Source organism: Phyllobates terribilis, unplaced genomic scaffold (genome assembly GCF_046119375.1).
Source record: "Phyllobates terribilis strain yellow unplaced genomic scaffold, ASM4611937v1 Scaffold_3__8_contigs__length_932513732, whole genome shotgun sequence".
Classification (NCBI taxonomy): Eukaryota; Metazoa; Chordata; class Amphibia; order Anura; family Dendrobatidae; genus Phyllobates; species Phyllobates terribilis.
The window spans coordinates 863,464,646-863,489,920 of record NW_027362763.1 but is presented as its reverse complement, the minus strand read 5'-3'; the positions used below and the strand labels follow the sequence as shown (position 1 = coordinate 863,489,920).

The 25,275-nt window shown below is 39.5% G+C and overlaps 1 protein-coding gene across 1 annotated transcript in view; it reads left to right on the top strand.

The window, feature by feature from the left end:
• The window catches only part of CRIM1 (cysteine rich transmembrane BMP regulator 1), an 869,940-nt gene that overhangs the window by 567,128 nt on the left and 277,537 nt on the right, over positions 1-25,275 (top strand). The window contains exon 7 of the mRNA XM_073672628.1: positions 17,078-17,275. Coding sequence (XP_073528729.1) covers positions 17,078-17,275 — 198 coding nt within the window. The remainder of the gene's footprint in view (positions 1-17,077; positions 17,276-25,275) is intronic.

Sequence of the window (25,275 nt, the reverse complement as noted above, 5' to 3'; positions counted from 1 at the left end):
TTTTGTACAGCTTACTACAGGAGAACTGGATGCTTTTGTATAGCTTACTACAGGAGAACTGGATGCTTTTGTATAGCTTACTACAGGAGAACTGGATGCTTTTGTATAGCTTACTACAGGAGAACTGGATGCTTTTGTATAGCTTACTACAGGAGAACGGGATGCTTTTGTATAGCTTACTACAGGAGAACTGAATGCTTTTGTATAGCTTACTACAGGAGGACTGAATGCTTTTGTATAGCTTAGTACAGGAGAACTGAATGCTTTTGTACAGCTTACTACAGGAGAACTGAATGCTTTTGTATAGCTTACTACAGGAGAACTGAATGCTTTTGTATAGCTTACTACAGGAGAACTGAATGCTTTTGTACAGCTTACTACAGGAGAACTGAATGCTTTTGTACAGCTTACTACAGGAGAACTGAATGCTTTTGTACAACTTACTACAGGAGAACTGGATGCTTTTGTATAGCTTACTACAGGAGAACTGGATGCTTTTGTACAGCTTACTACAGGAGAACTGAATGCTTTTGTACAGCTTACTACAGGAGAACTGGATGCTTTTGTATAGCTTACTACAGGAGAACTGGATGCTTTTGTACAGCTTAGTACATGAGACCTGGATGCTTTTGTATAGCTTACTGCAGGAGAACTGGATGCTTTTGTATAGCTTACTGCAGGAGAACTGAATGCTTTTGTACAGCTTACTACAGGAGAACTGGATGCTTTTGTATAGCTTACTACAGGAGAACTGAATGCTTTTGTACAGCTTACTACAGGAGAACTGGATGCTTTTGTATAGCTTACTACAGGAGAACTGAATGCTTTTGTATAGCTTACTACAGGAGAACTGGATGCTTTTGTATAGCTTACTACAGGAAAACTGGATGCTTTTGCATAGCTTACTACAGGAGAACTGGATGCTTTTGCATAGCTTACTACAGGAGAACTGGATGCTTTTGTATAGCTTACTACAGGAGAACTGAATGCTTTTGTACAGCTTACTACAGGAGAACTGGATGCTTTTGTATAGCTTACTACAGGAGAACTGGATGCTTTTGTATAGCTTACTACAGGTGAACTGAATGCTTTTGTACAGCTTACTACAGGAGAACTGGATGCTTTTGCATAGCTTACTACAGGAGAACTGGATGCTTTTGTATAGCTTACTACATGAGAACTGCATGCTTTTGTATAGCTTACTACAGGAGAACTGCATGCTTTTGTATAGCTTACTACAGGAGAGCTGGATGCTTTTGTATATCTTACTACAGGAGAACTGGATGCTTTTGTATAGCTTACTACAGGAGAACTGGATGCTTTTGTATAGCTTACTACAGGAGAACTGGATGCTTTTGTATAGCTTACTACAGGAGAACTGGATGCTTTTGTATAGCTTACTACAGGAGAACTGAATGCTTTTCTATAGCTTACTACAGGAGAACAGGATGCTTTTGTATAGCTTACTACAGGAGAACTGGATGCTTTTGTATAGCTTACTACAGGAGAACTGGATGCTTTTCTATAGCTTACTACAGGAGAACTGAATGCTTTTGTATAGCTTACTACAGGAGAACTAGATGCTTTTCTATAGCTTACTACAGGAGAACTGGATGCTTTTCTATAGCTTACTACAGGAGAACTGGATGCTTTTCTATAGCTTACTACAGGAGAACTGGATGCTTTTCTATAGCTTACTACAGGAGAACTGCATGCTTTTGTATAGCTTACTGCAGGAGAACTGGATGCTTTTGTATAGCTTACTACATGAGAACTGGATGCTTTTGTATTGCTTACTACAGGAGAACTGGATGCTTTTGTATAGCTTACTACAGGAGAACTGGATGCTTTTGTATAGCTTACTACAGGAGAACTGGATGATTTTGCATAGCTTACAACAGGAGAACTGGATGCTTTTGCATAGCTTACTACAGTAGAACTGGATGCTTTTGCATAGCTTACTACAGGAGAACTGGATGCTTTTGTATAGCTTACTACAGGAGAACTGGATGGTTTTGTATAGCTTACTACAGGAGAACTGGATGCTTCTGTATAGCTTACTACAGGAGAACTGGATGCTTTTGTATAGCTTACTATAGGAGAACTGAATGCTTTTGCATAGCTTACTACAGGAGAACTGGATGGTTTTGTATAGCTTACTACAGGAGAACTGAATGCTTTTGCATAGTTTACTACAGGAGAACTGGATGCTTTTGTATAGCTTACTACAGGAGAACGGAATGCTTTTCTATAGTTTACTACAGGAGAACTGGATGCTTTTGTATAGCTTACTACAGGAGAACTGAATGCTTTTGTACAGCTTACTACATGAGAACTGGATGCTTTTGTATAGCTTACTACATGAGAACTGGATGCTTTTGTATAGCTTACTGCAGGAGAACTGGATGCTTTTCTATAGCTTACTACAGGAGAACTGAATGCTTTTGTACAGCTTACTACAGGAGAACTGAATGCTTTTCTACAGCTTACTACAGGAGAACTGGATGCTTTTCTATAGCTTACTACAGGAGAACTGGATGCTTTTCTATAGCTTACTACAGGAGAACTGGATGCTTTTCTATAGCTTACTACAGGAGAACTGCATGCTTTTGTATAGCTTACTGCAGGAGAACTGGATGCTTTTGTATAGCTTACTACATGAGAACTGGATGCTTTTGTATTGCTTACTACAGGAGAACTGGATGCTTTTGTATAGCTTACTACAGGAGAACTGGATGCTTTTGTATAGCTTACTACAGGAGAACTGGATGATTTTGCATAGCTTACAACAGGAGAACTGGATGCTTTTGCATAGCTTACTACAGTAGAACTGGATGCTTTTGCATAGCTTACTACAGGAGAACTGGATGCTTTTGTATAGCTTACTACAGGAGAACTGGATGGTTTTGTATAGCTTACTACAGGAGAACTGGATGCTTCTGTATAGCTTACTACAGGAGAACTGGATGCTTTTGTATAGCTTACTATAGGAGAACTGAATGCTTTTGCATAGCTTACTACAGGAGAACTGGATGGTTTTGTATAGCTTACTACAGGAGAACTGAATGCTTTTGCATAGTTTACTACAGGAGAACTGGATGCTTTTGTATAGCTTACTACAGGAGAACGGAATGCTTTTCTATAGTTTACTACAGGAGAACTGGATGCTTTTGTATAGCTTACTACAGGAGAACTGAATGCTTTTGTACAGCTTACTACATGAGAACTGGATGCTTTTGTATAGCTTACTACATGAGAACTGGATGCTTTTGTATAGCTTACTGCAGGAGAACTGGATGCTTTTCTATAGCTTACTACAGGAGAACTGAATGCTTTTGTACAGCTTACTACAGGAGAACTGAATGCTTTTCTACAGCTTACTACAGGAGAACTGAATGCTTTTGTATAGCTTACTACAGGAGAACTGGATGCTTTTATACAGCTTACTACAGGAGAACTGGATGCTTTTGTATAGCTTATTACAGGAGAACTGGATGCTTTTGCATAGCTTACTACAGGAGAACTGGATGCTTTTGTATAGCTTACTACAGGAGAACTGAATGCTTTTGTACAGCTTACTACTGGAGAACTGGATGCTTTTGTATGGCTTACTGCAGGAGAACTGGCTGCTTTTGTATAGCTTACTACAGGAGAACTGGATGCTTTTCTATAGCTTACTACAGGAGAACTGAATGCTTTTCTATAGCTTACTACAGGAGAACATGATGCTTTTGTACAGCTTACTACAGGAGAACAGGATGCTTTTGTACAGCTTACTACAGGAGAACTGTATGCTTTTCTGTAGCTTACTACAGGAGAACTGAATGCTTTTGTATAGCTTACTACAGGAGAACTGAATGCTTTTGTATAGCTTACTACAGGAGAACTGGATGCTTTTCTATAGCTTACTACAGGAGAACTGGATGCTTTTCTATAGCTTACTACAGGAGAACTGGATGCTTTTCTATAGCTTACTACAGGAGAACTGGATGCTTTTGTATAACTTACTACAGGAGAACTGGATGCTTTTGTATAGCTTACTACAGGAGAACTGAATGCTTTTGTACAGCTTACTACAGGAGAACTGAATGCTTTTGTATAGCTTACTACAGGAGAACTGGATGCTTCTGTATAGCTTACTACAGGAGAACTGGATGCTTTTGTATAGCTTACTACAGGAGAACTGGATGCTTTTCTATAGCTTACTACAGGAGAACTGGATGCTTTTCTTTAGCTTACTACAGGAGAACTGAATGTTTTTCTATAGCTTACTACAGGAGAACTGAATGCTTTTGTATAGCTTACTACAGGAGAACTGGATGCTTTTCTATAGCTTACTACAGGAGAACTGAATGCTTTTGTATAGCTTACTACAGGAGAACTGGATGCTTTTCTATAGCTTACTACAGGAGAACTGGATGCTTTTCTATAGCTTACTACAGGAGAACTGGATGCTTTTCTATAGCTTACTACAGGAGAACTGGATGCTTTTGTATAGCTTACTACAGGAGAACTGGATGCTTTTGTACAGCTTACTGCAGGAGAACTGGATGCTTTTGTATAGCTTACTACAGGAGAACTGGATGCTTTTCTACAGCTTACTACAGGAGAACTGGATGCTTTTGTATAGCTTACTGCAGGAGAACTGGATGCTTTTGTATAGCTTACTACAGGAGAACTGGATGCTTTTCTATAGCTTACTACAGGAGAACTGGATGCTTTTGTATAGCTTACTGCAGGAGAAATGAATGCTTTTGTATAGCTTACTACAGGAGAACTGGATGCTTTTGTATAGCTTACTACAGGAGAACTGAATGCTTTTGTACAGCTTACTACAGGAGAACTGGATGCTTTTGTATAGCTTACTACAGGAGAACTGAATGCTTTTGTACAGCTTACTACAGGAGAACTGGATGCTTTTGTATAGCTTACTACAGGAGAACTGGATGCTTTTGTATAGCTTACTGCAGGAGAACTGGATGCTTTTCTATAGCTTACTACAGGAGAACTGGATGCTTTTCTATAGCTTACTACAGGAGAACTGAATGCTTTTGTACAGCTTACTACAGGAGAACTGAATGCTTTTGTACAGCTTACTACAGGAGAACTGAATGCTTTTGTATAGCTTACTACAGGAGAACTGGATGCTTTTGTATAGCTTACTACAGGAGAACTGGATGATTTTGTATAGCTTACTACAGGAGAACTGAATGCTTTTGTACAGCTTACTACAGGAGAACTGGATGCTTTTGTATAGCTTACTACAGGAGAACTGGATGCTTTTGTATAGCTTACTACAGGAGAACTGGATGCTTTTGTATATCTTACTACAGGAGAACTGGATGCTTTTCTGTAGCTTACTACAGGAGAACTGAATGCTTTTCTATAGCTTACTACAGGAGAACATGATGCTTTTGTACAGCTTACTACAGGAGAACAGGATGCTTTTGTACAGCTTACTACAGGAGAACTGTATGCTTTTCTGTAGCTTACTACAGGAGAACTGAATGCTTTTGTATAGCTTACTACAGGAGAACTGAATGCTTTTGTATAGCTTACTACAGGAGAACTGGATGCTTTTCTATAGCTTACTACAGGAGAACTGGATGCTTTTCTATAGCTTACTACAGGAGAACTGGATGCTTTTCTATAGCTTACTACAGGAGAACTGGATGCTTTTGTATAACTTACTACAGGAGAACTGGATGCTTTTGTATAGCTTACTACAGGAGAACTGAATGCTTTTGTACAGCTTACTACAGGAGAACTGAATGCTTTTGTATAGCTTACTGCAGGAGAACTGGATGCTTCTGTATAGCTTACTACAGGAGAACTGGATGCTTTTGTATAGCTTACTACAGGAGAACTGGATGCTTTTCTATAGCTTACTACAGGAGAACTGGATGCTTTTCTATAGCTTACTACAGGAGAACTGAATGCTTTTCTATAGCTTACTACAGGAGAACTGAATGCTTTGGTATAGCTTACTACAGGAGAACTGGATGCTTTTCTATAGCTTACTACAGGAGAACTGAATGCTTTTGTATAGCTTACTACAGGAGAACTGGATGCTTTTCTATAGCTTACTACAGGAGAACTGGATGCTTTTCTATAGCTTACTACAGGAGAACTGGATGCTTTTCTATAGCTTACTACAGGAGAACTGGATGCTTTTCTATAGCTTACTACAGGAGAACTGGATGCTTTTGTATAGCTTACTACAGGAGAACTGGATGCTTTTCTATAGCTTACTACAGGAGAACTGGATGCTTTTCTATAGCTTACTACAGGAGAACTGGATGCTTTTGTATAACTTACTACAGGAGAACTGGATGCTTTTGTATAGCTTACTACAGGAGAACTGAATGCTTTTGTACAGCTTACTACAGGAGAACTGAATGCTTTTGTATAGCTTACTACAGGAGAACTGGATGCTTCTGTATAGCTTACTACAGGAGAACTGGATGCATTTGTATAGCTTACTACAGGAGAACTGGATGCTTTTCTATAGCTTACTGCAGGAGAACTGGATGCTTTTCTATAGCTTACTACAGGAGAACTGAATGTTTTTCTATAGCTTACTACAGGAGAACTGAATGCTTTTGTATAGCTTACTACAGGAGAACTGGATGCTTTTCTATAGCTTACTAGAGGAGAACTGAATGCTTTTGTATAGCTTACTACAGGAGAACTGGATGCTTTTCTATAGCTTACTACAGGAGAACTGGATGCTTTTCTATAGCTTACTACAGGAGAACTGGATGCTTTTCTATAGCTTACTACAGGAGAACTGGATGCTTTTGTATAGCTTACTACAGGAGAACTGGATGCTTTTGTACAGCTTACTGCAGGAGAACTGGATGCTTTTGTATAGCTTACTACAGGAGAACTGGATGCTTTTCTACAGCTTACTACAGGAGAACTGGATGCTTTTGTATAGCTTACTGCAGGAGAACTGGATGCTTTTGTATAGCTTACTACAGGAGAACTGGATGCTTTTCTATAGCTTACTACAGGAGAACTGGATGGTTTTGTATAGCTTACTGCAGGAGAACTGGATGCTTTTGTATAGCTTACTACAGGAGAACTGGATGCTTTTGTATAGCTTACTACAGGAGAACTGGATGCTTCTGTATAGCTTACTACAGGAGAACTGAATGCTTTTGTATAGCTTACTACAGAAGAACTGGATGATTTTGTATAGCTTACTACAGGAGAACTGGATGCTTCTGTATTGCTTACTACAGGAGAACTGGATGCTTTTGTATTGCTTACTACAGGAGAACTGAATGCTTTTCTATAGCTTACTGCAGGAGAACTGGATGCTTTTGTATAGCTTACTACATGAGAACTGGATGCTTTTGTATAGCTTACTACAGGAGAACTGGATGCTTTTGTATAGCTTACTACAGGAGAACTGGATGCTTTTGCATAGCTTACTACAGGACAACTGGATGCTTTTGTATAGCTTACTACAGGAGCACTGGATGCTTTTGTATAGCTTACTACAGGAGAACTGCATGCTTTTGTATAGCTTACTACAGGAGAACTGGATGCTTTTGTATAGCTTACTACAGGAGAACTGGATGCTTTTGTATAGCTTACTACAGAAGAACTGAATGCTTTTGTACAGCTTACTACAGGAGAACTGGATGCTTTTGTATAGCTTACTACAGGAGAACTGGATGCTTTTGTATACCTTACTACAGGAGAACTGAATGCTTTTGTATAGCTTACTACAGGAGAACTGAATGCTTTTGCATAGCTTACTACAGGAGAACTGGATGCTTTTGTATAGCTTACTACAGGAGAACTGGATGCTTTTGTATAGCTTACTACAGGAGCACTGGATGCTTTTGTATAGCTTACTACAGGAGAACTGGATGCTTTTGTATAGCTTACTACAGGAGAACTGAATGCTTTTGCATAGCTTACTACAGTAGCACTGGATGCTTTTCTATAGCTTACTGCAGGAGAACTGAATGCTTTTGTACCGCTTACTACAGGAGAACTGGATGCTTCTGTATAGCTTACTACAGGAGAACTGGATGCTTTTGTATAGCTTACTACAGGAGAACTGAATGCTTTTGTACAGCTTACTACAGGAGAACTGGATGCTTTTGTATAGCTTACTACAGGAGAACTGGATGCTTTTGTATAGTTTACTACAGGAGAACTGGATGCTTTTGTATAGCTTACTACAGGAGAACTGGATGCTTTTGTATAGCTTACTACAGGAGAACTTAATGCTTTTGTATGGCTTACTACAGCAGCACTGGATGCTTTTGTATAGCTTACTACACGAGCACTGGATGCTTTTGTATAGCTTACTACAGGAGAACTGAATGCTTTTTTTTAGCTTACTGTAGGAGAACTGGATGCTTTTGTATAGCTTACTACAGGAGAACTGGATGCTTTTTTATAGTTTACTACAGGAGAACTGGATGCTTTTGTATAGCTTACTACAGGAGAACTGAATTCTTTTGTATAGCTTACTACAGTAGAACTGGATGTTTTTGTATAGCTTACTACAGAAGAACTGGATGCTTTTGTATAGCTTACTACAGGAGAACTGGATGCTTTTGTATAGCTTACTACAGGAGAACTGGATGCTTTTGTATAGCTTACTACGGGAGAACTGGATGCTTTTGTATAGCTTACTACAGAAGAACTGGATGCTTTTGTATAGCTTACTAGAGGAGAACTGAATGCTTTTACTTAACTTACTACAGGAGAACTGGATGCTTTTGTATAGCTTACTACAGGAGAACTGGATGCTTTTGTATAGCTTACTACAGGAGAACTGGATGCTTTTGTATAGCTTACTACGGGAGAACTGGATGCTTTTGTATAGCTTACTAGAGGAGAACTGAATGCTTTTACTTAGCTTACTACAGGAGAACTGGATGCTTTTGTATAGCTTACTACAGGAGAACTGGATGCTTTTGTATAGCTTACTACAGGAGAACTGGATGCTTTTGTATAGCTTACTACAGGAGAACTGGATGCTTTTGTATAGCTTACTACAGGAGAACTGGATGCTTCTGTATTGCTTACTACAGGAGAACTGGATGCTTTTGTATAGCTTACTACAGGAGAACTGGATGCTTTTGTATAGCTTACTACAGGAGAACTGAATGCTTTTGTATAGCTTACTATATGAGAACTGGATGGTTTTGTATAGCTTACTACAGGAGAACTGGATGCTTCTGTATAGCTTACTACAGGAGAACTGGATGCTTTTGCATAGCTTACTACAGGAGAACTGAATGCTTTTGCATAGCTTACTACAGGAGAACTGGATGCTTTTTTATAGCTTACTACAGGAGAACTGGATGCTTTTGTATAGCTTACTACAGGAGAACTGGATGCTTTTGCATAGCTTACTACAGGAGAACTGAATGCTTTTGTATAGCTTACTACAGGAGAACTGGATGCTTTTGTATAGCTTACTACAGGAGAACTGGATGCTTTTGTACAGCTTACTACAGGAGAACTGGATGCTTTTGTATAGCTTACTACAGGAGAACTGAATGCTTTCGTATAGCTTACTACAGGAGAAATGGATGCTTTTGTATAGCTTACTAAAGGAGAACTGGATGCTTTTCTATAGCTTACTACAGGAGAACTGGATGCTTTTGTATAGCTTCCTACAGCAGCACTGGATGCTTTTGTATATCTTACTACAGGAGCACTGGATGCTTTTGTATAGCTTACTACAGGAGAACTGCATGCTTTTGTATAGCTTACTACAGGAGAACTGGATGGTTTTGTATAGCTTACTACAGGAGAACTGAATGCTTTTGTATAGCTTACTACAGGAGAACTGAATGCTTTTGTACAGCTTACTACAGGAGAACTGGATGCTTTTGTATAGCTTACTACAGGAGAACTAGATGCTTTTGTATAGCTTACTACAGGAGAACTGGATGCTTTTGTATAGCTTACTACAGGAGAACTGGATGCTTTTGTATAGCTTACTACAGGAGAACTGAATGCTTTTGTATAGCTTGCTACAGGAGAACTGGGTGCTTTTGTATAGCTTACTACAGGAGAACTGGATGCTTTTGTATAGCTTACTACGAGAGAACTGGATGCTTTTGTATAGCTTACTACGGGAGAACTGGATGCTTTTGTATAGCTTACTACAGGAGAACTGGATGCTTTTGTATAGCTTACTACAGGGGAACTGGATGCTTTTGTATAGCTTACTACAGGAGAACTGAATGCTTTTGTTCAGCTTACTACAGGAGAACTGGATGCTTTTGTACAGCTTACTACAGGAGAACTGGATGCTTTTGTATAGCTTACTACAGGAGAACTGGATGCTTTTGTATAGCTTACTACAGGAGAGCTGGATGCTTTTGTACAGCTTACTGCAGGAGAACTGGATGCTTTTGTATAGCTTACTACAGGAGAACTGGATGCTTTTGTATAGCTTACTACAGGAGAACTGGATGCTTTTGTATAGCTTACTACAGGAGAACTGGATGCTTTTGTATAGCTTACTACAGGAGAACTGGATGTTTTTGTATAGCTTACTACAGAAGAACTGGATGCTTTTGTATAGCTTACTACAGGAGAACTGGATGCTTTTGTATAGCTTACTACAGGAGAACTGAATGCTTTTGTATAGCTTACTACAGGAGAACTGGATGCTTTTGTATAGCTTACTACAGGAGAACTGGACGTTTTTGTATAGCTTACTACAGGAGAACTGGATGTTTTTGTATAGCTTATTACAGTAGAACTGTATGCTTTTGTATAGCTTACTACGGGAGAACTGGATGCTTTTGTATAGCTTACTATGGGAGAACTGAATGCTTTTGTATAGCTTACTACGGGAGAACTGAATGCTTTTGTATAGCTTACAACAGAAGAACTGGATGCTTTTGTATAGCTTACTAGAGGAGAACTGAATGCTTTTACTTAGCTTACTACAGGAGAACTGGATGCTTTTACTTAGCTTACTACAGGAGAACTGGATGCTTTTGTATAGCTTACTACAGGAGAACTGGATGCTTCTGTATAGCTTACTACAGGAGAACTGGATGCTTCTGTATAGCTTACTACAGGAGAACTGGATGGTTTTGCAAAGCTTACTACAGGAGCACTGGATGCTTTTGTATAGCTTACTGCAGGAGAACTGGTTGCTTTTGTATAGCTTACTGCAGGAGAACTGGATGCTTTTGTATAGCTTACTACAGGAGAACTGGATGCTTTTGTATAGCTTACTACAGGAGAACTGGATGCTTTTGTATAGCTTACTACAGGAGAACTGGATGGTTTTGTATAGCTTACTGCAGGAGAACTGGATGCTTTTGTATAGCTTACTGCAGGAGAACTGAATGCTTTTGTATAGCTTTCTACGGGAGAACTGGATGCTTTTATATAGCCTTCTACGGGAGAACTGGATGCTTTTGTATAGCTTACTGCAGGAGAACTGGATGCTTTTGTATAGCTTACTACAGGAGAACTGGATGCTTTTGTGTAGCTTACTGCAGGAGAACTGGATGCTTTTGTATAGCTTGCTACAGGAGAACTGGACGCTTTTGTATAGCTTACTACAGGGGAACTGGATGCTTTTGTATAGCTTACTACAGGACAACTGGATGCTTTTGTATAGCTTACTAGAGGAGAACTGGATGCTTTTGTATAGCTTACTACAGGACAGCTGGATGCTTTTGTATAGCTTACTGGAGGAGAACTGGATGCTTTTGTATAGCTTACTAGAGGACAACTGGATGCTTTTGTATAGCTTACTACAGGAGAAAAAGTAAACTGTCCGTAAAAGAGGGATTGGATATAATCTGTATGGCAAGTTGTGATCAGATAATCAGTGAATGCTAAAAGGGTTAATTGGAAGAGGGCTTTAAGGAGGACCTGTAACCAAGACAAAAGTTTTTTTCTCTGAAAATAATATGGAGGATTATAAAAACTACATCATGCTCAGGGGAGCAGCAAGAAAGGCTTTTGACCTTATGATTGGTCTTCTTTAAAAGCCTTTTATTTAAAGCAAAAAAATGTATTATTCATTGTACAATAAGAAGTTTTACAATTTGACAATATATTTTTTCTATCAATTCTTTGTCGTTTTTAAGATCTCTGCCTGCTGTCAATAAGTAGAAGCTTTGCTTCCAGCAGCTGAAAATATATCCGTAATGATGGGATGGACACAAGTGTAGACAGCTCTGACATACTATAACTGTATTGTTAAGTTTTCACACTGCAGCTAATATATGTGGCTGAGACAATTCTGCAGGTAAGACAAGGTGCTACAGCAAAAAAAATGACCGCATGCAGGTGTAGATCCTGCCGCATGCAGCACTCGCAGTGTGAAAACCGAGCCTAGATAGTCCTGTAACTGTTTGTCCATCACAATGAACGTTCCTATTAAATCACTGCAAGCAGAGATCTTGACACTGTCAAAAGTGGATACAGAAAGCATATTGGAAATTTTTTGATTTAAAGTGGATTCACTTTTAAAGAAAACCAAGATAATGAACATAGAAAAATGAAAATATAACCATAGTAAACTAAGAAAAGATTGACATACTTGTGTGTCTAGTTTACTTTGTATTTATGTAGTTTTTGTATATAACTTCAGATTGTGTAGCATTTGTTCCAAGTGTTCCGCATCACAAGGGAATGATCTAATCTCCATTCCACAGTCAACTCCAATATCTTTCTTCAATCTGCATCGCTGCCTGATAACATCACTGCTCACTTCACCCATAAAGCTGGAGATGCTGCACATCTGCCCAAGACATCTGCCTCCAGCATCTGATGGACCTGGTGCCGCTTACTGATCCGCTCATCCATTCACACAGAAAAGTATCAGCCCTAGGCAGGGTCATTACCCCCAGGATGGAGCTTGCACTTGACCATGCACCTTGCTGAGTACTTTATTTATGGTTAACATAACAGTTTGGGCCGGTAACAAGACGATTACCAAGAATTAGTGTAATGCTCACATGTGTTTCTTTGGCAAAGTTTATCTACCAAGTGATGATGAAGAAGTCTTAAGACCAGTGTCACACATCAGTGCTTCACCATCCGAGTACCAACAACGATATACAGACTGACCGTGAATCATATGAATGAAACTCATGAGATAATCAACAGATTCACATGTAGGCATGATCCCAGTCTTCATACATATTGAGTAACAATTATGTTATCTCATATATTGACAGGAGTGGGGATTTTTTTGAGGGAAGTTAGAGCCATTCCCATGTTTTTTATCACACTGCTATATATTAGTTCTCTATCTATCTATCTATATGTGTATTCAGTACAGACCAAAAGTTTGGACACACCTTCTCATTTAAAGATTTTTCTGTATTTTCATGACTATGAAAATTGTACATTCACACTGAAGGCATCAAAACTGTGAATTAACACATGTGGAATTATATACTTAACAAAAAAAGTGTGAAACAACTGAAAATATTTATTATATACTAGGTTCTTCAAAGTAGCCACCTTTTGATTTGATGACTGCTTTGCACACTCTTGGCATTCTCTTGATGAGCTTCAAGAGGTAGTCATCGGAAATGGTCTTCCAACAATCTTGAAGGAGTTCCCAGAGATGCTTAGCACTTGTTGGCCCTTTTGCCTTCTCTCTGCGGTCCAGCTCACCCCAAACCATCTCGATTGGGTTCAGGTCTGGTGACTGTGGAGGCCAGGTCATCTGGCTTAGCACCCCATCACTCTTTCTTGGTCAAATTACCCTTACACAGCCTGAAGGTGTGTTTGGGGTCATTGTCCTGTTGAAAAATAAATGATGGTCCAGCTAAACGCAAACCGGATGGAATAGCATGCTGCTGCATGATGCTGTGGTAGCCATGCTGGTTCAGTATGCCTTCAATTTTGAATAAATCCCCAACAGTGTCACCAGCAAAGCACCATCACGCCTCCTCCTCCATGCTTCACGGTGGGAACCAGGCATGTAGAGTCCATCCGTTCACCTTTTCTGCGTCGCATAAAGACACGGTGGTTGGAACCAAAGATCTCAAATATGGACTCATCAGACCAAAGCACAGATTTCCACTGGTCTGATGTCCATTCCTTGTGTTCTTTAGCCCAAACAAGTCTCTTCTGCTTGTTGCCTGTCCTTAGCAGTGGTTTCCTAGCAGCTATTTTACCATGAAGGCCTGCTGCACAAAGTCTCCTCTTAACAGTTGTTGTAGAGATGTGTCTGCTGCTAGAACTCTGTGTGGCATTGACCTGGTCTCTAATCTGAGCTGCTGTTAACCTGCGATTTCTGAGGCTGGTGACTCGGATAAACTTATCCTCAGAAGCAGAGGTGACTCTTGGTCTTCCTTTCCTGGGGCAGTCCTCATGTGAGCCAGTTTCTTTGTAGCGCTTGATGGTTTTTGCAGCTGCACTTCGGGACACTTTCAAAGTTTTCCCAATTTTTCGGACCGACTGACCTTCATTTCTTAAAGTAATGATGGCCACTCGTTTTTCTTTACTTAGCTGCTTTTTTCGTGCCATAATACAAATTCTAACAGTCTATTCAGTAGGACTATCAGCTGTGTATCCAAAGACTTCTGCACAGCACAACTGATGGTCCCAACCCCATTTATAAGGTAAGAAATCCCACTTATTAAACCTGACAGGGCACACCTGTGAAGTGAAAACCATTTCCGGTGACTACCTCTTGAAGCTCATCAAGAGAATGCCAAGAGTGTGTAAAGCAGTCATCAAAGCAAAAGGTGGCTACTTTGAAGAACCTAGAATATAAGACATATTTTCAGTTGTTTCACACTTTTTTGTTAAGTATATAATTCCACATGTGTTAATTCATAGTTTTGATGCCTTCAGTGTGAATGTACAATTTTCATAGTCATGAAAATACAGAAAAATCTTTAAATGAGGTGTGTCCAAACTTTTGGTCTGTACTGTATATATAAATAAAAATAAATAATCATAATAATAATAATATAATTATTATTATAAGCTTTCTTTTTTTAGGAACAAGGGTCTGTCTATTTTTGTCTCTTCATTTCCAGAAAAAAATGGTGTGGGCAGATATTATGTCAAAGTTAATGGGGAAATATAAAAATTAGTACTAAGAGAGTCGTTGTTTTGCAACTTGTTTTTCGTGTCTGTTCATTTTTACCCTTTTTTAGTATTTTCTTTAAACACATTGTGCTCTAGGCATGGCTTTTTTATCCTTTATCTCATAGGTCTTTTTTATAGGATAGGAAAATACATTGAAAAAACACATGAACAAAGAAAACTCATAAAAAACATGACATACATTTTAATTCAAGCAATTTGAAAATTAGCAGTGCTTTTTTAAGGCTAGGGCTACACGATGACTTTGACTGCGACAGCTGTCACGCAACCGAAGTTTGCTTATTAGCGCTACTTCATCGCAGCGGTATGCAAGTGAATGGGGTCAGGTCACATTCTGACACCTACAAAACCGTGACAAGAAAGTTACAAAAAATCTGTCTCGGTTGGAGTTTTTGCAACTTGCTTGTCGCAGTAGTTCAGGTGTTGCACTGCAGCCCCATTCACCTGTATAGCATTGTAATGTAGCAGCGCACTGAAGTGAACGTGAGTCGTGTGACTGTTCTTTCAGGGTGGGCCCAGCCTAAAATTGAAGTATTTACATGAAATGTTCCATTTTTGCTGTTCTCGGGAAATTAAACACTTGTTGACACCATCTTCTTAGATTACCGCTGATTAATGGGAGACCCAACAACAGGACACCTTGTTAAGGTTTTTTTTTTTTGAGGGGGTGGATCTTTGTAAGAAAAATGGATTGTCACTTTGTCAGCTCATTTACTTTCCTGAGATCAGTGGAGTAAGGAAGTTTCTAAATTGTTGTGTGCCCAGCACTTAAAATAAATGTGTAGTTTAGAAGATCTAAAGACATAAACATTGTAAAATGGCAAAATAAAACTCCGGTGCGCTTGTGTACATGTTTTCTTTACAATTAAACATCTACAAATCATCAGCGAGAGATCAGCCTGAGTTTTTTTTCCCTCTGTTTCATTATCACTGCAGCAAGGGCATGCATAAATTATTATTGACAGCGTTCTTCCATTCCTACAATCAGAACTTGTGAAATTAAGATGTTCCTGTAAGTCTTCATTAAGATTAATGATAGCAGAAGATAGAATTAGTTGGGCAGATAATTGAATTGAAATTGAGTTCTTATATACCGTATACTGAACAGTGCCAATAAGAGGCTGACGAGACAGGGTCTCTGGAAGTTAATCAAAGCCTGTAATTTAAAAGTTCTTTGAACAGTTGTTCCTCTTTGCTAAAATTATTAACTACTGTATTGAAAAGAAAAATAAACTTCGTATTCAAGGGAGTAGAAGGGATAAAATAAGATCAAAAACTTTGACTTGCTCACAGGCCCTCTAACAATGACCCCAAATTAAGAAGGTGGGAGGAGGCACCCATTTACAGTTTTTTTAATCTCTTATGATAAGTTAATATTACTTTAGTTGGACAACATACTCTGCAATTACTGACGTAAAGATGATAATTTACAGAATTGCACTGTATAGTGCAGACACTGAACAACCGGTCAGTGATAAGCTTTTCAGCTCTAAATGTAGTGGATCAGCTCTGCTTTAATACAGGAGTTAACTCAAAATCAGTAAAAATAAAAGATAAAATAGGTTAAAGTGCTTAGGAAGAAAAAATCACCAATAGCTTAGAGCTGGTTAAATTTAAAAAACAGCAACACCCAATGATCCCCCGCCACTTCTGTTCCCACACTGCCCAGGTCCCCTGTGATTTCTAGTCCTAGTGCTGTGTCAATACCTGGTAATGCTTGGAATGTCTCTCAGCCAATCATTGACTGAGGCGTGTCTTCACTGAAGGCAGTGATTGGCTGAGCAATTATCATTTGTATCAATGGATTACAAATATCAAACAGTTTGTAAAGAGGCTAAAAACCTCAATGGGATATCTCTGGGCTCATCACATACGAAGAATATGACAATGGTGTTTGGAAAACCTTTAATGCCTGTTTTTTCTTTATATACCTTGCAGTAAAATTACTACTAGTATTAATATCATACAACATTGTTTATTTCCCCTGCAGACCCCGTGTACCCAGTCCATGATCCTGCTGGTTGTTACGCTAATGGACAGATAAGAAGCCATGGTGATCGCTGGAGGGAAGACGACTGTACATTCTGCCAGTGCATTAACGGCGAGCCGCATTGCGTTGCTACAGCATGTGGTCAGAGCTGTCTGAAACCTGTGAAAGTGCCTGGAGAATGCTGCCCAGTGTGTGAAGGTATGGGCGCATGCATCCTGTCTTATCTCATAGTTCACATACTATATTTCTAAATGCCAGAAAGATAATACCCATAAAGCAAGTGTCTGACCATGTGTTTCATCTGTGTAGTAGATCCACATTACACTGATAACTCTTTTTCTTCCTGTATTTGCTTAATTGAGTTTATATATAGAAACTACTCTTGTAACAAATGATTACACTAATATTACGGGATCTTTAATCTCTGTTTTTCCAGCAAATAACTACAATATATATTGAAGCTGACACCTGATACCGGTTGCCCAATCCGTGGGCAGCATGCACAATCCGTGGGCATGCCTATATGCGTATGTAGGCAGAGACCTTTCAATCCAGGGCAGCGGGCAGGGGAGCCCTCCTGTCCAACTAGTTTATAGCGAGCTCTTGGTCCTCTGTGGCTATTATAATATGGTATATTTTTCTTTGAAACTTTGCAGCGTTTCAGAGTCAAGCATACCTGGCTGAAATTATATAGCCAGTGCCTGATATATACTGCCCATGGATTGGGCAGCATGTATCAGGTGTCAGGTTCTCTTTAAAAGGTTTGTGCACCCTTAAAAATTTTGTTCGCAAACCCTCCAGCTTGGTGTATAATAAAAAAAAAAAAAAAAATGAAATATACTTGACTCACCAATCCCAACCGCTTGTCTTCTAACTTTGTCTGCTTTCCTTGCTGGCCTCCATACTTGTCATTATGGGCATGTGATCATTGACTGGTCACTCTAGTGACCAGTTGGCTCCAGGCAGTGGTCACATGTCTCTGTGGTCTAAACGAGACTAGCAGGGAACTGGGGAGAGTTAGGACAGGAGCACTGGGGATCAGAAAGGCATTATTTTATATTTTAAATCATGCTGGACAATTGTGAACAAAACTGCTTTACAGAGCATAGTTGTGCAGGGACTCTGTACGTCTGGGGTCCAATACCTCCTCACAGAGAAGTAACCCTGCTCCCAGCCGTCACCTAGACTGCATGCAGAAGACTGAGCTAATGATGTCCAAGGTCCTCAACTACTGGTGGATTTCTGCCCACCTAAGAAGATGGCACAGCTGTGAAGGACTTGCTAGTGAGCCATGATGGAGGTGTCCTCTTTCCCAGCTCTCTGACGTAATATTCCTGCACTTTGGGAATGAAGGTGTTAAGAGACACATATATTGTATTGATCACATTTATTGAGAACAGCAGGATCAGTGGTGAGTGGAGGGGAGGACGGATATCTGGCTGTATTCTTCTGAGTGCTGGGATCTTAGGTGAATCAGAAAAGATTTAGGTCTCAGTTTTCCTGTACTTGGAGCAGTAGCTTATGTGTAAAGGGGGGAGGTATCATGAAAAACTTTATAGCCAGATTAAATAGAAGATCCACCTATTCCACTTCTACAGGAATAAGTGGGCACCATCCTCACCACGTGCATCCACCCAAAATGTAATGACTGGCTAATAGTAATCCCCCCTCCACCTAGAGATTAAAGTAATGCAGAGAGTAGCCGAAGGGAGGAAAAGCCACAAAATGAGAATAAATTCAGCCATATTACAAGACCAACCCTTTACTAATAATACTAAATTATGGAACTTAACATACAGTATGAGAATAGGCCAAGGGTCTGGAAAATGTAACCCTAATCACTAACCTAGGAGAATATAAGTGCATGGACATAGTATAACTTCTGCGTACACGGTAATTATTATATTATACACCTTTCAGAACAAGTGATTGTCAGCCGAGCAAAGAAAGGACCCCTCCTTATTATATGTGATAAATACACTTAGCGCAGTGTGACAAGACTAGCCGCCCTTTACCCTTGGCCTGAATTTTTACCTCTGGCTACAACTGTGCAAAGTGCTCACAAAGCCTAAACCTGCGGAGAAAAGCCGTGATTGGTCACTGTCACCAGCCGGACATTTAGTGAAATCCATTTTTATTGATCAAGTCCTATGCTCTTTAGCATTCTTCGATAGGACATTGTGCAGACCGTGCGCAGTACACATGATCATATAACTGGATTTAAGGAAAGATCACACACCCTTTCATTTCTAAAGGAACGTGGAGCTGCTGCTGAGGGCTTTGAAGAGGGCATATTGAGGTAAATTGCAAGCACAGTAAATTGTTGTGCTTATTTCATTCACTGTTGTACAATAATTACAAGGCTCTGATTAGGCAGTCAAATGAGCATAAGTAGCTGATTGAAATCCGCAGTCAGAGGATGTAAATTAGCAACATTGGAAGAGCAAAGCAAAATAAAACATGGGATTATGTGCGGGAGCATTGTTAGCAGTGTCAGCCATGTCTGCATCCAGTGTCACACTATGGGCGACCTGGCAGCTGTCATGTGCAAATATCAGAAGAGCGTATGTGCATGCACTCATGTTTCTTATATAATTAAGGAATACCAATGGCTAATTTTTTTTCTATTAAAGGAAATCTATTACCAAATTTTTGCCACCATATCTGAGAGCAACACGTTGTATGGGCAGAGACTCTGATTCCAGTGATGTGTCACTTACTGGGCTGCTTGCTGCAATTTTGATCAAATGCAATTTTATTTGCTGCAGATCTAGCCGTTCTCTGCATGCTGAACCCCGCCCACACCACTGATTGGCAGCTTTTTATGTACACTGCATAGGCAATCACCGGTGGGGGCGGGGTTACATACAGCTCAAGAATATATAGGACTACATGGCAGCAGGTTTACTAGTTCTCTAGTGATAATCCCGTGCTGATAAAACAATGACTTTATCAAAACTACAGCATGAAGCCCAGTAAGTGAAACATGACTGGAATCAGTGTCTCTGTCTCTACATTATGTGACCCACCATATCCCTAATTTGCATGTGAACATGTGGATCTCCTCTGGTGATAGCATGTATGTCAAATTATTGAATAAGCGAACAATCTCCATTTAAATTTCACAATTTGGGGAAGCTGAGCGAGAATATTTTTTGTCTTCTAAGTGATTTCATGCGCGATGAACGACCGTTTTTGGACACATCGTTCAGTCGTTCAAAACATTCACATTATTTGGTAGTGGGGAGAGTGACTGAGCCAGTGTGCCCACCTGCACTTAGCTCAGTAGCTGGCCGTGCAGCTTGATATACATTTTGAACACCAGGCGGCAGCATACTATGTAAGCAGATGTAATAACTCTTCAATGGATCATTTTAATAGTGTTCATTATCCTTGATCTGTGCAAAAAAAAAACATTTACTGGTGGGACAACTCATGTAAGTCCTTTTTACCTCCTGCATCCAATTGCATATATATATTACCTACAATCCACCTAGAACAGCAGTAAATTAACTGCAGAATAAGCCAGTAGAATATGTAAATTATTCAGCCTACAATCTAGCTTAAAAAATAAAATATATATGGGAAAATCAAAATAGAATCTTTATTGATAATTACAACTCCTGATGAAGAAGCGAAACGCACCTCGAGGTTTCTGCTCTTGTATCTCCTGTTAGGCTGCCTAATCATATCCACGTGTATCTGTACTATTCAATGGCTTGTCATATTAGAGGATTTTATGGGAGTTTTCACGCTGTGGGTTTATGAGGAGTTGTGAGCTCGGTTTTTCTACTGAGGCTTCCCGTGATGTTTTTTAGTAGGTTATTTATGTATTGCTGTGTTGGGTTTGTCTTGTATTTATTAAATGTATTTATGTATCAATAAAGATTTTATTTTTATTTATTCATCTAATCCATTTTTTATGCTAGCTTGTAGACTTAAGAATCCAATTAGATATAATAATGATCCCATTTATATGGGGCACTGATGCATTGATCTAGAGAAAGCGTTCCCATTCACATTTAATTCCAGCTAAAATCCTAAAACCATGATCTGTTGGGGCCGTGAGGACTGGAATTTGGGAATCACTGGTCTAGATGGTATTGTGGGAGCAGGATTTATTTATCTATCTTGACTCCATTCTGGTTATTCTATGTGCATCTCCTGCTCTGCAAAATAGAGACTGACTGTTTTGAGATAAAGAGTCACAGAAATTTCTTTGTCTAATGGGACCTAGAGATAACACATAGGAAAGTGAAAGTAACCGGTAGGACTACTCCTAAAGTCTTCAGGTGGGTGTAGACAGTATTAACTTTAGCCCATGAGAAGTATGTATGCTAATGTAACTCATATGTAGAAATAAGCCGATCCAATTATATTGTTACAGGTTACAGTGTATGTTCCGTAAAAACCTATATAAACACTGACCGATGATGTAATAAACAGAGTTCTGCTCTGATATCTAAGAGTGTATCAGTATAGCTCGCTCCGTGCATGTATTTGGACTTTATAATTTAATTTGGAGCAGGCACAATGTCTCAGAATGTCCCACATTATGTGGCGACGGCAGTATAATGGTATTGAGATCTGATGTTTATGTAGTGTGGTAAAGCAACAAGCTCGGCTGTATGTGAAGGTAAACACAGGATACTGTCTCTTTAAATTTTGGGGTTAGTTTATTCAGTAGGCATAAACTACCCTGGAATCCATAAAGAAAAACTCAGCCTATTCGGCTAAAGAGACAAAACAAAATACAAAGCATGCAGCACAGTCCATATCTTGGGCCAAGGTCTGGCCACTCACAATTACACTCTCATGGTTCAGCACAGCACGTGTGAGCTACTGTGTGGAGCAAGATTTCTCCAGGTATTTAACCCACCTGAGTGTCAGGGCTGGCTATTTAAAACCCAGACACTCCCTGGATTGGAGTTAGGGTGGATAACGTCCCACCCTGCACTTCTTTATCCACTAAAAACATTCCCTTGTAAACGTAGTCCTGTTAACTCTCTCTGCACCTAATGTGCAGGAGAAACTTCCATGTTTTCACATCACTGAGGCTAAGAGTCTCAGTGACACATGTCTCCCTTCCGACACACTACCAGTGACTTTGTCACATTAGTTATTATTACCAGAAGTGGATGTAGACAGGAGAGCGCCCCTGCGCAAGAACAATATATGGGCCCTTTGCAGTTTAATAGGTCTTCAAAATGCAAAATTCCACCTGCTTTGTTGGTAGAAATGGCCCCCTTACATCTTGGGCCCCTGTGCAGCTGCACTGGTTACCCCAATGGTATGTCCACCCTTGATTTTTACCTTGTCTACCTTACTCAGTGTGGATTAAGGATTTCAAGTTATTCCTGGGTTTCTCAGAAGTAATGTTTCAATATAGTGGGCCTCTCTCTTACAAGTTTACAAGTAAGCAATTGAGTGTAATATTAGAACCCAACACAAGTGAATGGACCGGCATTTCACTTTGACAACAGCATATGTGATGGAGTTTAATGGCTTTAGTAAAGCAGCACAGCATTAATCACTCACGCTTCTGATGACTATACATTATGCTAAAAAAGCTATGTTGTTAAACTCCTTAGACTGCCTGAAATCTTACTGAAAGATGTGGGAGATATCAAGTGTTGGAAAAGTCATTTAACAGTGATTGAAGATGGTACAAGTTGCTACCAGCTATTTATATTGTTGACTCAGACTGTATGACGGCTGAAAGATACATCACACTGTCTGCTGGAATGTGTTTCCTCTCAGTGTACCAAAGCAGAGATAATATATTGAGGCAGTAGCACCCATTTACCTTGGATCACCTCGAGATGACCATTTTCATGTAAGTGTAGACCCCCAAGCCACATAAGCAAACAGCACTATATTGATTGGCAAGAATGCCAAGAAAGCAAACTAGTTAAACTGTTTTCTTGTAAACTGGCACTGGCGTCACTTATGCTTGGCATTTGCTTAGCTTGCTTAAAACTACTGGTCGTTCCGTGAGCAAAGCAGAGAAAGTTGTTTGACTTGGACGATGGTCAGCAATGTGTGCAATGAGCTTTGGGCAGCAGCAGTGATGACTCTTAATGGCTTTATTAGGAAGAATGGGCAGTACGTAATGTCTTTATTTGGGTTGAAAACAGCAATAAATCAAGTTGTCTAATCCAAAATGGCTAATACATATCAAATAAAAATATAGAGATCTACATATACAGATAGCTACTGCATATGATATAAAAACAATGAAAACAACATATAGATCGCTACTGCATATAATAATAAAACAAAGAAAATAACTTCTACATAGCAATTACATACAGTGGCATGTAAAAGTATGGGCACCCCTGGTCAAAATTACTGCTATTGTGAAAAGTTAAGCAAATTGAAGATGAAGTGATCTCTAAAAGTCCTAAAGTTAAAGATGACATATTTCTTTTCTATTTTAGGCAAAATATTATATATATATAATAAATAATATATATATATATATATATATATATATATATATATATATATATACAGTACAGACCAAAAGTTTGGACACACCTTCTCATTTAAAGATTTTTCTGTATTTTAATGACTTTGAAAATTGTACATTTACACTGAAGGCATCAAAACTATGAATTAACACATGTGGAATTATATACTTAACAAAAAAGTGTGAAACATCTGAAAATATGTCTTATATTCTATGTTCTTCAAAGTAGCCACCTTTTGCTTTGATGACTGCTTTGCACACTCTTAGCATTCTCTTGATGAGCTTCAAGAGGTAGTCACCGGAAATGGTTTTCACTTCACAGGTGTGCCCTGTCAGGTTTAATAAGTGGGATTTCTTGCCTTATAAATGGGGTTGGGACCATCAGTTGTGTTGTGCAGAAGTCTGGTGGATACACAGCTGATAGTCCTACTGAATAGACTGTTAGAATTTGTATTATGGCAAGAAAAAAGCAGCTAAGTAAAGAAAAACGAGTGGCCATCATTACTTTAAGAAATGAAGGTCAGTTAGTCTGAAAAATTGGGCAAACTTTGAATGTGTCCCCAAGTGCAGTTGCAAAAACCATCAAGCGCTACAAAGAAACTGGCTCAAATGAGGACTTCCCCAGGAAAGGAAGACCAAGAGTCACCTCTGCTTCTGAAGATAAGTTTATCCGAGTCACCAGCCTCAGAAATCGCAGGTTAACAGCAGCTCAGATTAGAGACCAGGTCAATGCCACACAGAGTTCTAGCAGCAGACACATCTCTTCAACAACTGTTAAGAGGAGACTTTGTGCAGCAGGCCTTCATGGTAAAATAGCTGCTAGGAAACCACTGCTAAGGACTAAAGAACACAAGGAATGGACATTAGACCAGTGGAAATCTGTGCTTTGGTCTGATGAGTCCAAATTTGAGATCTTTGGTTCCAAAGATTTTTGGTTCCTTTGTGCGACGCAGAAAAGGTGAACGGATGGACTCTACATGCCTGGTTCCCACCGTGAAGCATGGAGGAGGAGGTGTGATGGTGTGGGGGTGCTTTGCTGGTAACACTGTTGGGGATTCATTCAAAATTGAAGGCATACTGAACCAGGATGGCTACCACAGCATCTTGCAGCGGCATGCAATTCCATCCGGTTTGCGTTTAGTTGGACCATCATTTATTTTTCAACAGGACAATGACCCCAAACACACCTCCAGGCTGTGTAAGGGCTATTTGACCAAGTAGGAGAGTGATGGGGTGCTACGCCAGATGACCTGGCCTCCACAGTCACCAGACCTGAACCCAATCGAGATGGTTTGGGGCGAGCTGGACCGCAGAGTGAAGGCAAAAGGGCCAACAAGTGCTAAGCATCTCTGGGAACTCCTTCAAGATTGTTGGAAAACTATTTCCGGTGACTACCTCTTGAAGCTCATCAAGAAAATTCCAAGAGTGTGCAAAGCAGTCATCAAAGCAAAAGGTGGCTACTTTGAAGAACCTAGAATATAAGACATATTTTCAGTTATTTCACACTTTTTTGTTAAGTATATAATTCCACATGTGTTAATTCATAGTTTTGATGTCTTCAGTGTGAATGTGCAATTTTCATAGTCATGAAAATACAGAAAAATCTTTAAATGAGAAGGTGTGTCCAAACTTTTGGTCTGTACTGTATACTGTATATATAAATGTGTGTGTGTATGTATATATATATATATATATATATACAGTGCTGGCCAAAAGTATTGGCACC